Below are 12,871 nucleotides of genomic sequence, written 5' to 3' on the forward strand. Positions count from 1 at the left end.
GTCCCCAGGGAGCCACGGTTCTGTGGGGCTCAGGACCTGGTGTGGCTGTGACTTGGTTCCAAGGGGATGACAGCAGGAGTGTCGTGTCCTCCAGGCCACACGCCCGTCTTCCCACAGGCTGAGAAAGGCAGTGAGTGGTGCAGACTTGCCCAGGACAACCTCCCCCCACCCCGCCCTGTGAGAAATGGACTCATGAAAGCCCCTGAGCCTCAGGGTCACTCTTCTGTTTGTTGTTTTATGACAGGGTCTTTCTACATTGTCCAGGCTGGCCTCAAACTCCTGGATTCTGCCCACTAATGGGGTTAGCAGTTTCTGCCACTGGCAGTGAGCAGGAAGCTGAGGAGAGAGACCTGGTGGACTGGTGGTCGCCGTCTGCGTAGCACAGACTTGCAGGAAAACTGAAGGGGTTTTTGTTTTTTTAACCTGAAATTCAAATTTTTTTTCTTTTTAATGTGGTGCTGAGGATCGAACCCAGTGCCTCACATATGCTAGGCAAGTGCTCTGCCACTGAGCCACCACCCCAGCCCCTGAAATTCAAATTTAATTGGGTTCCATTTGACGGGCGCTCTACCCACCTGAGCCTCCTGAGTAGCTGGGATCACTGGTGTACACCACGTCAGCTGAGAGGGAATCTTGTTCTTCCTTTTTTTCTGCAACAGCGGTTGAACCCAGAGGTTCTTGACCACTGAGCCACACCCCCACTCCTTTTTTGAGATAGTGTATCACTAAGTTTCCTAGGATTTTGCTAAATCCTGAGGCTGGCCTTGAACTTGCAATCCTCCTGTCCCCACCTCCCAAGGATTACATGGTGCATCACCACACCCAGTGGCTGAGAGGAAGACTTTGAGAGAGAAAAAGGTCATCAAGAAAACAATTCTGCCAGATGCATAATCCCAGAGACTCTGGAGGCTTTTCTGACAGAAATATCAGAAATTTAAGGCCTGTCTCGGAACTTATTGAGACCATGTCTCAAAATAAAAACTTAAAAGGGTTAGGAATGTGGCTCAGTGGTAGAGCACCCGGATGGACAAATGGACACAATCCTGAAGTGGGAGGAAATGAAAAGAAGGAAATCATGATTCCAAAAGTTTACACACCCAAAACCAGAGCTGACAAAACGGAATTATAACTCATGAATCCAACTCTGAGTACATTACTGGGGGAAGTGCCGAGTAAAGCAAATGGTTAGCGGGGAAGAAAACCAGAAAGGACGAAGGAAACTTGAATTAGACTAGCAAACAGCTTGACCTGATCAACATTCACAAACACCAACAGGCAAACAACGGCAGAAGGCATACGCCCTCAAAGGCAAACCATGTTCCTTGCCACAATAGAAGCCTCAAACTTAAAAGAACTGAGCTGGGCACCGTGGTGCACACCTGTAATCCCAGTGACTTGGGAGGCTGAGGCAGGAGGATCAAAGTAAGAGGACAGCCTCAGCAACTCAGCGAGACACTGTCTCAAAAATCACAAAGTGCTGGAGACACAGCTCAGTGGCAGAGTGCTCCTGGGCTCGGTCTGCAGTATGGGAGGGACAAAATGGAAGAACTTTGGTATGCAGAGTTCAAGAGCCACAAAAGTTAGGGTTGTTAAAATGCTGATTATCCCCACACTGATCTACACAACACAGGATTTGACAAATTGACACTGAATTTTGTAGGAAAATGCAAAGCACCTAGAACAGTCAAAACAATCTTGGAAAAAAATAAAAATGAACAACTTCCAATACCTGTCATAAAACTACGTGAATCAAGTACCACATTGAGATAAAGCAGCAGCCACTCGCACATGACACTAAAGCTTTCCAAAGACAGAGAAGCTCACTATATGGGAAAGAAGTCTCCCAACACACAGTGCAGACACAGCAGCTGCCCACGTGGCTGAGAGCATGACCACACACTGAGAATGGAAATGAGCTCCAGGAGGGTCGTGGGCCTAACTGCAAAAGCCAAAATGGTCAAAGTTCCACATTCAGCCACATAAGAAAACAGCAATGGCCTTAAGCAGGCAAACATTTTTTGTTTGTTTTTCAGCCTAGAAATTAAACCTGGGGTGCTGTATTACTGAGCTATACCCCAGCCTTTTTTTTCCCGAGGCTGGCCTTGAATTTGAGATTCTCCTGCCTCAGCTCCAGAGTTACTGGGATTACAGGTGTGGGTCACTACACCCAGCAGCAAATATTTCTTAAAACTTAAAAATCATTAATTAGCTAGAAAAGATTCTGATAGGGCTGGGCTCACAGCTCAGTGGTGGAGCGCTGGCCTGGCATGTGTGAGACACTGGGTTTGCTTCTCAGCACTGCATATACATACATAAATAGAAGACTCCAATAAATTAGGTTTAATAAAAAAAAGTTTTTTAAAATCTGTCCAAGTATAGTGGAGGACACCTGTAATCCCAGCTACTTAGGAGTTTGAGGTAGGAGGAGCACAAGTTCAAGGCCAGCCTCAGCAACGTAGGGAGACCCTGTCTCAAAACAAAATATAGAAAGGCCTGGCGCCACTCAGGGGTGGAGCTCCGAGTTCAATCCCTAGCACAAAAAGCAAGAAAGACAACCCACCTTAAAATTGAGCAAAAAACACGGACAGACACATCACAAAAGATGATGCAGACAGGCACTGGGCACCGTTCAGCAGGCAAATCAACCCCAACCCCAGGCGAGATGGTGACAGCACCCCGTGTTGGCAGGAAGAGAAGACGGGCCACCAGGAGACTGTTGGGATTTCCCATCAAAAACACTTTCATGGCAATGGACTGTTTATGTACACCCCATATTTATGTTGAAATCCCAACCCCCCAAGTGGTGGTATGAGGAGGTGAGGCCTTTGAGATTATCAGATGTCCAGGGCAGTCTTCCCAAATGAACTGTGAAAGGCCAGAGAAAACTCCTTGTTCTTCCTGCCGTGGGGGTTACAGGACACCCATCTATGGAGGAGGACCCTCACCAAATCTGCCTGCACTTGACCTTGTACTTCCCAGCCTCCAGAGCCACAAGAGATGAATTCCTATTGTTCATAAGCCCTCCCAGCTCAGGGTGTTTTGTTACAGCGCCTGAATGAACAATTATCTTAAAACTTGCCAATAGAAGCTGTAGGTATTCACCCAAAAGAAAACCCCATGTGCAAATAAATACATTTACACAAATGTTCATAGCAGTTTTATTCTCCCTCCACCTGCCCTGGTACTGGGGATGATCCCCAGACCTTGAGCATGCTAGGCAAGCACTCCACCACTGAGCTACATTCCCAGCAATTTTATTGTTAAGACCCCAAAGTGGAAACTCAAATTTCCAATAGATGGACGAATAAACAAATGACAAATTTTCCATGCAGTGAAACACCAGTTGACAAAGAGGACCACTAAAACACAACCTGTTGAGCCTAAGGGACAAGAGTATGTACTAGGAACATTAGTGAACACACTTCCGTTTCCACACGTCACCGGCTGCACTCATGTAGGTGGGGCTCTAGGACAAGCAACACTAACCTTCACTGACACAGTGGTTACTGGGGCTGGGATGGAGCTGGCTGGCAAGGGCAAGTGGAAACTTTTGGATAAAAGGTGTCTTTTTAATTGTGGGGGTGGTTACACAGGTGTGGGGATTTCCTTGTCCTGGTTAAAGTGGCCAGTAATGCCCCTTTCTTGACTGTCTGCAACATCAAGTGATGGCATTTTCCAGGAAGTGGACTCTGTGTACAGTCTGTTTAGAATGGCCCGCCCCTTCAAGGCTTCCAGGGCCACTAGAATGTGTTAAGAACTCAAAATGTGTCCTTATGGGCGAGAGTTGTTCTGTACCACCTCAGAGCCAGCTGCTGTTCACCATGGACTGAACTTCCCGGTTCTGACAGCCCAACCACATGGCAATCCTGTCTGCCTGTCCCCTGGGATTCCCTCCCCCAGGTCATTTCTCCTCCTCTAACTGACAAGCACCCACTGCCCTCTCTGGAGCAGCTAAAATATCCCTCCTCTGTGAAGCCTTCCAGATCCATGTGACAATAACAGTCTCCTTCTTACCTAAGGTCCTACAGGACCCAGAACGCTCTTCTATTTCGACACACCAGTCATACACCAGATCTGTCCTCCCCACTGCACTCAGTGGCTTTGGGATGGATAGTGCCTTACTCGATTTTCCATTATCTAGGATTATTCTCTTTAGACCTCAATATATTTTTTTCAAATGTCACAAATGACAATGTGAACAAGGAAATGACAGAAGACAAATTAATCTTGGAGCTGCTAGGACACAAGAGAAGACACCTCCAGCACAACAGATCACACTGGTGCCAGATGAACGAAGAATATGCTAACATTAAAAGTAGCAATAAAAGTCAATGGCTATTACACCCAGATCTGGGGGTGCTTTTTATTGCCATGTGCCAGACACTGGGGACACATAAAGGAACTGAGTGTGAGGGGAAAGAATTCATAATTCTGGTACATCAAAGAAGTACAGTAGCAGAGGGAGCACTGAGCCAGAGAAGCATGGAGCCTGCCTGGCTAAGCACCAGGGAAACTCGGCTTAACGTGACGCCCGAGGAGCCTCGCACCGTGATCAGGAATCAGCAGGGCAGGAATCAGCAGGGCAAGGAAGACCCTTCAAAGAACAGAAGCAGAAACAACCTGGAGAACATGGGAAATAGCATGTTTCACCTGCCTGGCCAGAAGCTGAGTGGTCAAGGAGCAGAGACCTTAGGACGGGGCAGGGCTTGGTTCTGTGAGTCTCCCTCTTCAGTCTTTCTGATAGGTAACACTCTCTTGAGTAACAGGATTAGACCCTCAGCTCTACACTTAAACGATTTAGCTCAAGTGTGGGTTATGATTGTGAGGAAAATCTCTACCTTTTCTTGAGACGACCTTCCCACCCCTAGCCCACCCCAGCTCAGGGCCAGCCACCAGGTTCTTCAGTTCTCCTGCCCTGGTGGCAGTCCACTCCAAAACCAGGCTGTCTAGATCAAGGAAACTCTACACATCCAAATCTCACAAGTCACACGAATGCGAAGTCCACCCATTACCAAACACCACTCCCAGAGCCAGAGTGATCTTCTATACACTATCTGCACAATCCCCCTGTCCTGTGGCTCTCTTAGCCAAATGCATGGGGGCCTCATCCAGAGAAAGGCCCTCCTGGTGCACAAAGTCTGGGGGCGGGGCACAGCCCTTCCCATGCTGACTATACTCGTAGAGCTTCTCCTCCGTATGCATCTTCTGGTGCTGAAGGAAGTTTGACCTCTGGATGAAGCCCTTCCCACAGAAGCTGCACACATAGGGCTTCTCTCCAGTGTGGACAATCTGGTGCAGCAGCAGCTTGGAGCTCTGGATGAAGGCTTTCCCACAGTCTTTGCATTCAAAAGGTCTGTCCCCAGTGTGGATCTTCTGATGTTCTGTGAGGTGGGCTTTCTGCAGAAAAGCCTTCCCACACTCTTTACATTCATATACCCGCTCACCAGTGTGGATTTTCTGGTGTCGGATAAGGTATGAACTCAGAAAGAAGGCCTTCCCACACTCGTTACACTCATAGAGTTTCTCCCCAGTGTGGATTCTCTGATGCTGAGTGAAGTTGGATGTCTGGCTGAAACGCTTCCCACACTCATTGCACACATACGGCCGTTCTCCAGTATGAATCCTCTGGTGCTGAATAAGCTTTGAACTCCGAATAAAGGCTTTCCCACACTCACTGCACTCAAAGGGCCTCTCTCCAGTGTGAATCCTCTGATGCTCAACGAGGTCCGAGCGATGGCGGAAGGCCTTCCCACAGTCTCTGCACTCGTACTGCCTCACTTCAGTGTGCACCTGGTAGTGCCGAATGAGGCTCGAGCTCCTGATGAAGGACTTCCCACACTCGTTGCACTCATAGGGCCTCTCTCCTGTGTGTATTCTCTGATGGCGAATGAGTAAGGAGCTCTGACTGAAGCCTTTCCCACACTCTTTGCACTCAAAGGGCCTCTCTCTGGTGTGAACCCTCTGGTGCCGGAGCAAGTCGGAGCTGTGACAGAAGGCTTTCCCACACTGAGCACACTTGAAAGGTTTTTCTCCCACGTGCACTCGCTGATGCTCAATTAGGTCTGCATAGTGGATGAAGTCTTTCCCACACACATTGCACACACAGAGTCGGTCTCCAGTGTGGACCCTCTGATGCTCAGGGAGCTGTGGGGTCTGCCCAGAGCCTTTCCCATAGTGATCCCATGTGTAAGACTTCTCCCCAGTATGAGAAATCTGATGTCTAATTAGGTCTGAATTAAAAGGGAAGCTTTTGCCACAAATATTGCAAGGATGTGCCTCCCCTTCTATGAGCTCCCTCTGAAGTATAAGAATGTTTGAGTTCAGAACAGTGTCTCTTCCTGACTTAACGCACACCTGGGCTGTCTCTCCTGTTTGGATTTTCCAGTGGGTCACTGTCACCTGCCTGAAGTCCCCCTCCTGAGAGGGAGGACTCTCCAGGCTCTGTCCTTCTGGGTTTCTCAATAGCTGCCCTAATCTGGCTTCCTGGACTTCCCCAGATTCAGGGGCAGGGGGCTCCATCACTGTCAGTTTGTCTGACATCATCTTATGTGAATTTTCATCCTCAGGGATTCAAGTTTCAAAGTCAACCTTCTTGTTACCAGCTCCTATGCAGAATCTGAAACAACAGAAAAAGATCATCTTTCCCTTGGTTAACAGGAAGGTGCTGAAGCAGGTGCAAGCCTCAGCTCAGACCCTGCAAGTGGGAGAGGAAGAGTTTCCTCTGCCCACACTCCCAACCCTCCTCCACTATGTGTGCTCATCTCACCCAGCAGCCACCTCCATGTAGAAAGGCTTCTTTGTAGGTCCACCTCTGACACGTCCAACTCCAGGACAGGGGGTTCTGTGGTGAGGACCCCTGGTGACCCTTGGTGTGCTCTGGGTGGGTCGCAGAGGGTAGGAATATGGCTGGAACTCTAGTCAAAAGTCAAGACGTATATTCCTGAACTATTAAATGTATCAACCCGGCCTTCTCTTCACTGTCTCTCTTTCCTTCCCGTGCGGCTTTCTGTCCTCACCCAGTAAGGACCCAAGGCTCACGGTACTGCAGCCATGTGACACTCCCTCCCGTAGTCACTACACTAGCAACAGCTACCGCGTCCTCACCTGCGGTGATGTGAAGCCAGGAGTCCAGTCAGGACTAGTATTTTCCAGTCCTGTACTTTCTGTGATTTTACCACCTAGGTCTGTAGCACTAGATCCATGGCAGCTTGAAACGGCTCCTGCTTCTTGCCCTGGTCTGCCCGACCCTTCTCATCACTTCACACAGCTGCCCGTTCATCCTGAGACTCGCATCCACACTCCAACCAACCTCATATCAAACGTATTCAAAATGTAAAATGGTGTATGGAACATATGCAGACATTTTTCTTGCATTATTCCCTCAAAAAATATAGAATAACTATTTGCATGTGTTAAGTATAAATAACATGAAGTCATTTAAAGTATTTGGAGGTTATGCATAGGCTACAGCAAATACGATATTACACACAGGAACTAAGTGTTTCCGCCCGTTTTGGCATCTCCAGAACCTAGGGATGCCTGTACAGTCAGCCTCTTCATATAATCCCAATTCCCCTGCCCTTTCACACCTACCAGCTGGTGTGGGACCCGGCTCTGGTCACATTTAGCTTGCCTGCTGACCTGTGGGTGTCCTCGTACTGCCTGGGGACCGAGAGCTGCCAGAATGCTCTACACTCCCTTGTGCTTCCTCTAAAATCATGTCCATCACTCCCTTCTGTCCTGTAGATGATAACCTGGCTTCTCCTCTTCAATAAGAAAAGATGAGCAGTGGCACAGAATGTCCACTTCCCCCCCTACCTCTTGCTCTGTGAAGTTGTCCTTGACCCAACTGCAGTTCCCCCAGTCATAATTCACTTCCTCTCTGCAATCTAATCCCATGATCCCTCCAGCCCACCATTCCCACCAGGATACAGCAACACAGTGTTTCCACCCACCTAAAAACCTTTGTCATGTGCCTATACTCCTACCCACTGGGAAGACTGAAGCAGGAGGATCACTTGAGCCCAGGAGTCTGGGACCAGCCTGGGCAGCACAGTGAGACACTGTGGTGGCACGGTTGTGCACGCCTGTAATCCCAGTGGCTCAGGAGGCTGAGGCAGGAGGATCATGAGTTCAAAGCCAGCCTCTGCAACTGTGAGGTACTAAACCACTCAGTGAGAACCTGTCTCTAAATAAAATATTAAAAAGGGCTGGGGATATGGCTCAGCGGTAAGTGCTCCTGAGTTCAATCCCCGATACCAAAAAAGAATAAAAACAGGTGGGATATGGTGGTACACAGCTATAATCCCAGACACTTAGAAGGTTGAGAAAAGAGGGTCTCAAGTTTGAGGCCAACCCAGGCCACTCAGTGAGATCCTGTTGCAAAATAAAAAGTAAAAAAGTCTGGGATGTAGCTCAGTGGTAAAGCACATAAGGGTTCAATCCATAGTACCACATAAACAACCACCAAAAAATACCCCCAACTTCCTATCTCTATTCTCCTCCAGCTCCACCCACGCTCTCCCCTGCAGCAACACAGGTCACCGTGCTCATTTCTTCTTGTTTTCTTCTTACTGAACTCACTCCAGCACTCTCATCCTCGCAGCCCACCATGTCAGCTCAGTGGGCCCAGCCATGGATGCTCACGCAACTCAATCCCTGTCCATACCTGCCAGCCACTGACTTGCCCCTCTGGAGGTCACCCTGTCAATGGGCTTCTTGGACAACCTCTCCCGACTATCCCTTTCTTACCATAACTCCCTCCTGGTGCCCTCTGACGATCTGCAACCCTCCCATACACTAAGCTCAGTGCTCAGATCTCCTCTCCATCTCCACTCAAGTGAGGGGCGGGCACAGCCTCTGAGGAGACAGACCCATCCACTGAAGACGACCCGCACTTCTACCTACAGCCTGGCTCTCTCCCCGCTCCTGCACCTGACAGCTCCCAACCTGATGCCTGCACTTGGATGCGCTCAGCTTCTCAAACTAATGGGTCAAACTTCAGAACAGAGGTTGCTCTTCCAATGTGCCCGTTCTGTAGCGAGGCCACATTACTTCATCTGTTCAGACCAGACTGCAATACGGACTCCCTGCTCTTCCACTGACATCCCAAGTCCAACCCATCAGCAGACCTGCAGGCCAGGCCTTCACACTGCTGAAGGCACCTGACAGTGTCTCAAATGTCAAATGCCATCCTCCATCACCACTTCTCACCACACAAGTGCAACAGCCTCCTAACTCCATATTTCTTCTTTTCTATCTTCTATACAGTAGCAGAAGGAGTCTTTAAAAGCACGAATCACTGTCAATCTCCTACTCAAAAACTTTCAGGGCTCTTCTACCCCCACTATGTCAGAGCCAGCATTCTGCCCCAAGTAGGTAGACGAGTCTGCAAAACAGAACTGGGACAGCGACCAGGCCTTCAGCCCACCTCTTCCACCCTTCCTGAGCCAGCGGTTCCCAGGGCATGTGTTCTGCTCTGCTCCTCCATGCCACGAGTTTTAAACAGGGAAGTCTGGCAACAGATCTAACTGGCATTCAGTCTCTAAGGTGACTTTTTGTGCTTTGTGTGCCTCACTCTTGTGCCTCAACTGCTTCAGGACCCAGGAAAGGAAGGTTCTATGCATTGTGCCCTCATGCTCTGGCCACGCAGTGCTGAGCACTGGACTGGCATCACCTCATGCAACCCTCAGAGGGCACCATTTACTCCACTATTCACAGAAGAAACAGAATAAGAAAAAAGTCACCCAAGGTACCAAGCCAACAAGGGCAGCTAAGGCTAGAATCCAAGGTACCAAGCCAACAAGGGCAGCTAAGGCTTGAATCCCAGTCTGTCTGCCTCCACACCCATTTCCTCATGGAGACTGTTTTCTTTCCTAAGTGTGATGTCACTTTTACAGATATTTTGCTGAGATATCAGCTAGGATTTGTATTATGACCTCATCAATTAGCAAAACCCTGTCTCAAAATATTAAATAAGAAGGGGCACTGGGTGCAGTTAAGTGGTAGAGCATCCCTCGGTTCAATCCCCAGTACCAGGAAAATGAGGGAATGAATTAGGAGTAGGAATGTGGTTTCTTGGCTGTTCTAATCAGTAATACATTGATTTTTTTTCCCCCCGTGTACTTGGGATTGAACCCAGGGACTCTACCACTGAGCTACATCCCCAACCCTTTTCACTTATTTATTTATTTTGAGGGGTACCAGGGATTGAACTCAGGGGCACTTGACCACTGAGCCATATCCCCAGCCCTATTTTATATTTTATTTAGAGACAGGGTCTGACTGAGTTTGAGTTGCTTGGCACCTTGCTTTTGCTGAGGCTGGTTTTGAACTTGAGATCCTCTTGCCTCAGCCTCCTGAGCCACTGAGATTACAGTCCTGCACCACCACACCAGGCTTTTTTTTTTTTTTTTTTTCCAGTACTGGGGATTGAACACAGGGACACTTGACCACTGAGCCACATCCCCAGCCCTATCCAACTCTATTTTGTATTTTATTTACAGACAGGGTCTTACTAAATTGCTTAGAACCTCACCATTGCTGAGGCTGGCTCGTAATCCTCCTGCCTCAGCCTCCAGAGCCACTGGGATTACATCCAGTGTATACCACCATGCCCAGTTTTTTGTTTATTTATTTTTAATTTTGAGACAGGGTCTGTGCTGAGTCTGGCCTCAAGTTTATGATCCTCCTGCCTCTGAGTCACTGGAATTATAGGCAGGCTGCCATTACACCTGACCTAACTGCTAGTTTAAAGTGACAACACATCTGGCAACAATCTTCTGTGTGTCTACAAGAACACAGTTTAAAACCATGTGCCTGACATAGGTTTTCATATATATTTTTTTAACTTCATAGGAAGTTCTTAAATAGAATATACCTTGCTTTAAACAAACATATATTTCAAAATCAACAATCTTAAGTTTCTACTTAGCTCCTTTTTCTTCTGTGAATATAAGTAAAATTAAATCAATACTTTTTTCCTTTAAAGAAACTTGAGTGAAATAAATAATAGTAAAACTATGCCAGGTTTCTGAAACAACATGACCTTTTTCTGTTACAAAACATGGAATCTACTGGAAGAAGCATCACAGGAATGGTATAAATGCACAGTGATGCTGTGTATCAGCAGCAGTGACTGTGACTCTGGGGTATACTGGGGTGTTCCTTATGGCACTAGAAGCTCAGCCTTCACATCTGCACTGGTAAAGGGGCATTCCAGCTTTGGTTCTCAGTAATTTACCGCTTGAGGCCCACAGAAAAAGAGCAGGATGGTTTGCTAAGCTTCGGCCCTGGCAGTGCACATGCTGCAGCAGTGGAGGCCCCAAGTGTGTGCCAGTGGGCAGGCAAGGTGCACTTATTTTGCATGTTCTCTGCAGAACCTTCCAAGGGATTCAAGGAACTGACTTGTTCAAGGTCAAAGAGAAGCAAACCAGTTGCTAGCTGCTCTCTCTGGCTCCTCTTCTCCCTCTTCACTGTAAGGCCACTGTTTTCTGCTCCTAGCAGCTGCTCTCAGGGTTCTCCCAAGGAAAACAGAAAAAAAGTCTCCCTTTCCTGACAAACCCAGTGTTCTTTCACCAGCACTGTCCACCAGCCCAAGCAGCACCCACAGCTTCCTGAACTGTTTCAATGACACCACACTGTTCTGTGTCTTTCCCTGAGCTCCGGGTCTTCCATCTTCAGCTGGGCTAATAAGTGTCCTACTGATTTCCCAGCTCTTGCCCTCTCTCCTTATCACCTGCTGGCTGTTCCAGAAACAGCAATCCATCCCAGAACTCCAGGAGAGGCCAGCACAGGTGATGACTTGTGAAATCCCTCCCAGCACCTTCCATAAGATGAATGCCCTGGTTATGACAACTGTGAAAGAAATGATGTAATGTCACCGGAATGACAGGGACAAAGGCCTCCTCTCTGTGAATAGGGAGAGCACGGTATTGCCTCAAGACTCATTTTTCAGATCCTAGGTAGACATAAGACATTAATACTCTGGGGAACCGCAGGCACACACTCGGGCCCTGAGGACCCTTGGATCATGGTGCAGCCAGTGTGTAAAGAGGATAAAACGTGCCTGGCATCAGCAGAGACACCACTGGGGCTCACAGACTTCTAAGAGAAAAGGAAGTTTCCAGGAAAATGGAGACAGCATAGCCAACCACCTGTCCCCATGTGGGGTTTCTTGCAGCTGACTCAGACCAAGCTTCCACCTCCGCCTCTAACCCCAGCAGCACAGAGGTGCCGGCGATGCATCTCCAGCGGAGGCCGCAGGGAGGGAGACAGGGTCAGAGGCACAAAGCAGCGACGCTCGCACCTGCACCCGCAAACGCCTGGGCAGCCCATCTCGGAGCGGCCTAGAGGCCGGGTGACACCTCGGCGAGCCTCGCGGAGCGCGGGGAACGCGCCTGGCATTACGCAGGAAGCTCGGGGGGGACAAGACGGCCGGCTTGGGCGCCGCCGCCGCCGCCGCGGCCCCGGGAGACCGGCCCGCCATGGCTGGGCCGGACCCCGCCCGGCCGCGAGCCCGCAACACGCCACTCACCCGGCGCCCGGCGGCGAGAGGACGGCGCGCGCCCGACGCCGTAGCCAGGCCGCCCAGCCCTCGACCCCGCAAGCCGCCGACAAAGCCCGCACGACGGCCCGCAAGCCGCCACCGGAAGTCATCCGAGATCCCGCCCTGAGGACTTCCGGGAACGCTCTAGGCGCTCCAGGAGCCGACTCCCTCTCGGTGGTGTGGACTTCCGGCCAGTGGGCCGGGGTTGGGGGGGTCGGGATCTGGGCCGCGGCGCAGCGCGGGCCGGCGGGTGGGAGGCTGGCAGGTCCGCGAACCTCTCCGGCGGCGAGGCTGGCCTCCGGGAAATCCCGGGTGGTGGGGGTC

The 12,871-nt window shown here is 49.7% G+C and overlaps 1 protein-coding gene across 5 annotated transcripts in view; it reads right to left on the minus strand.

Annotated features, from left to right (window-relative positions):
• Positions 1 to 12,642, minus strand: part of LOC114104875 (zinc finger protein 623) — a 29,029-nt gene extending 16,387 nt beyond the window's left edge. The window contains exons 1-3 of one of the 5 annotated variants that reach the window (XM_071602066.1): positions 12,536 to 12,642; positions 6,767 to 6,914; positions 3,143 to 6,616 (exon numbers count right to left, since the gene is read on the minus strand). In XM_071602066.1, the coding sequence (XP_071458167.1) occupies positions 5,044 to 6,543 (1,500 nt within the window). In that variant the 5' untranslated portion in view covers positions 6,544 to 6,616; positions 6,767 to 6,914; positions 12,536 to 12,642 and the 3' untranslated portion in view covers positions 3,143 to 5,043. Of the gene's footprint in view, positions 6,617 to 6,766; positions 6,915 to 7,104; positions 12,275 to 12,307; positions 12,383 to 12,535 lie in introns of those variants that run through there. The other 4 variants (XM_071602068.1, XM_071602067.1, XM_027950967.3 and 1 more) reach the window with 4 other exon arrangements.
• Between the last annotated feature and the right edge of the window lie 229 nt (positions 12,643 to 12,871).

This window comes from Marmota flaviventris, chromosome 15 (assembly GCF_047511675.1).
Source record: "Marmota flaviventris isolate mMarFla1 chromosome 15, mMarFla1.hap1, whole genome shotgun sequence".
Classification (NCBI taxonomy): Eukaryota; Metazoa; Chordata; class Mammalia; order Rodentia; family Sciuridae; genus Marmota; species Marmota flaviventris.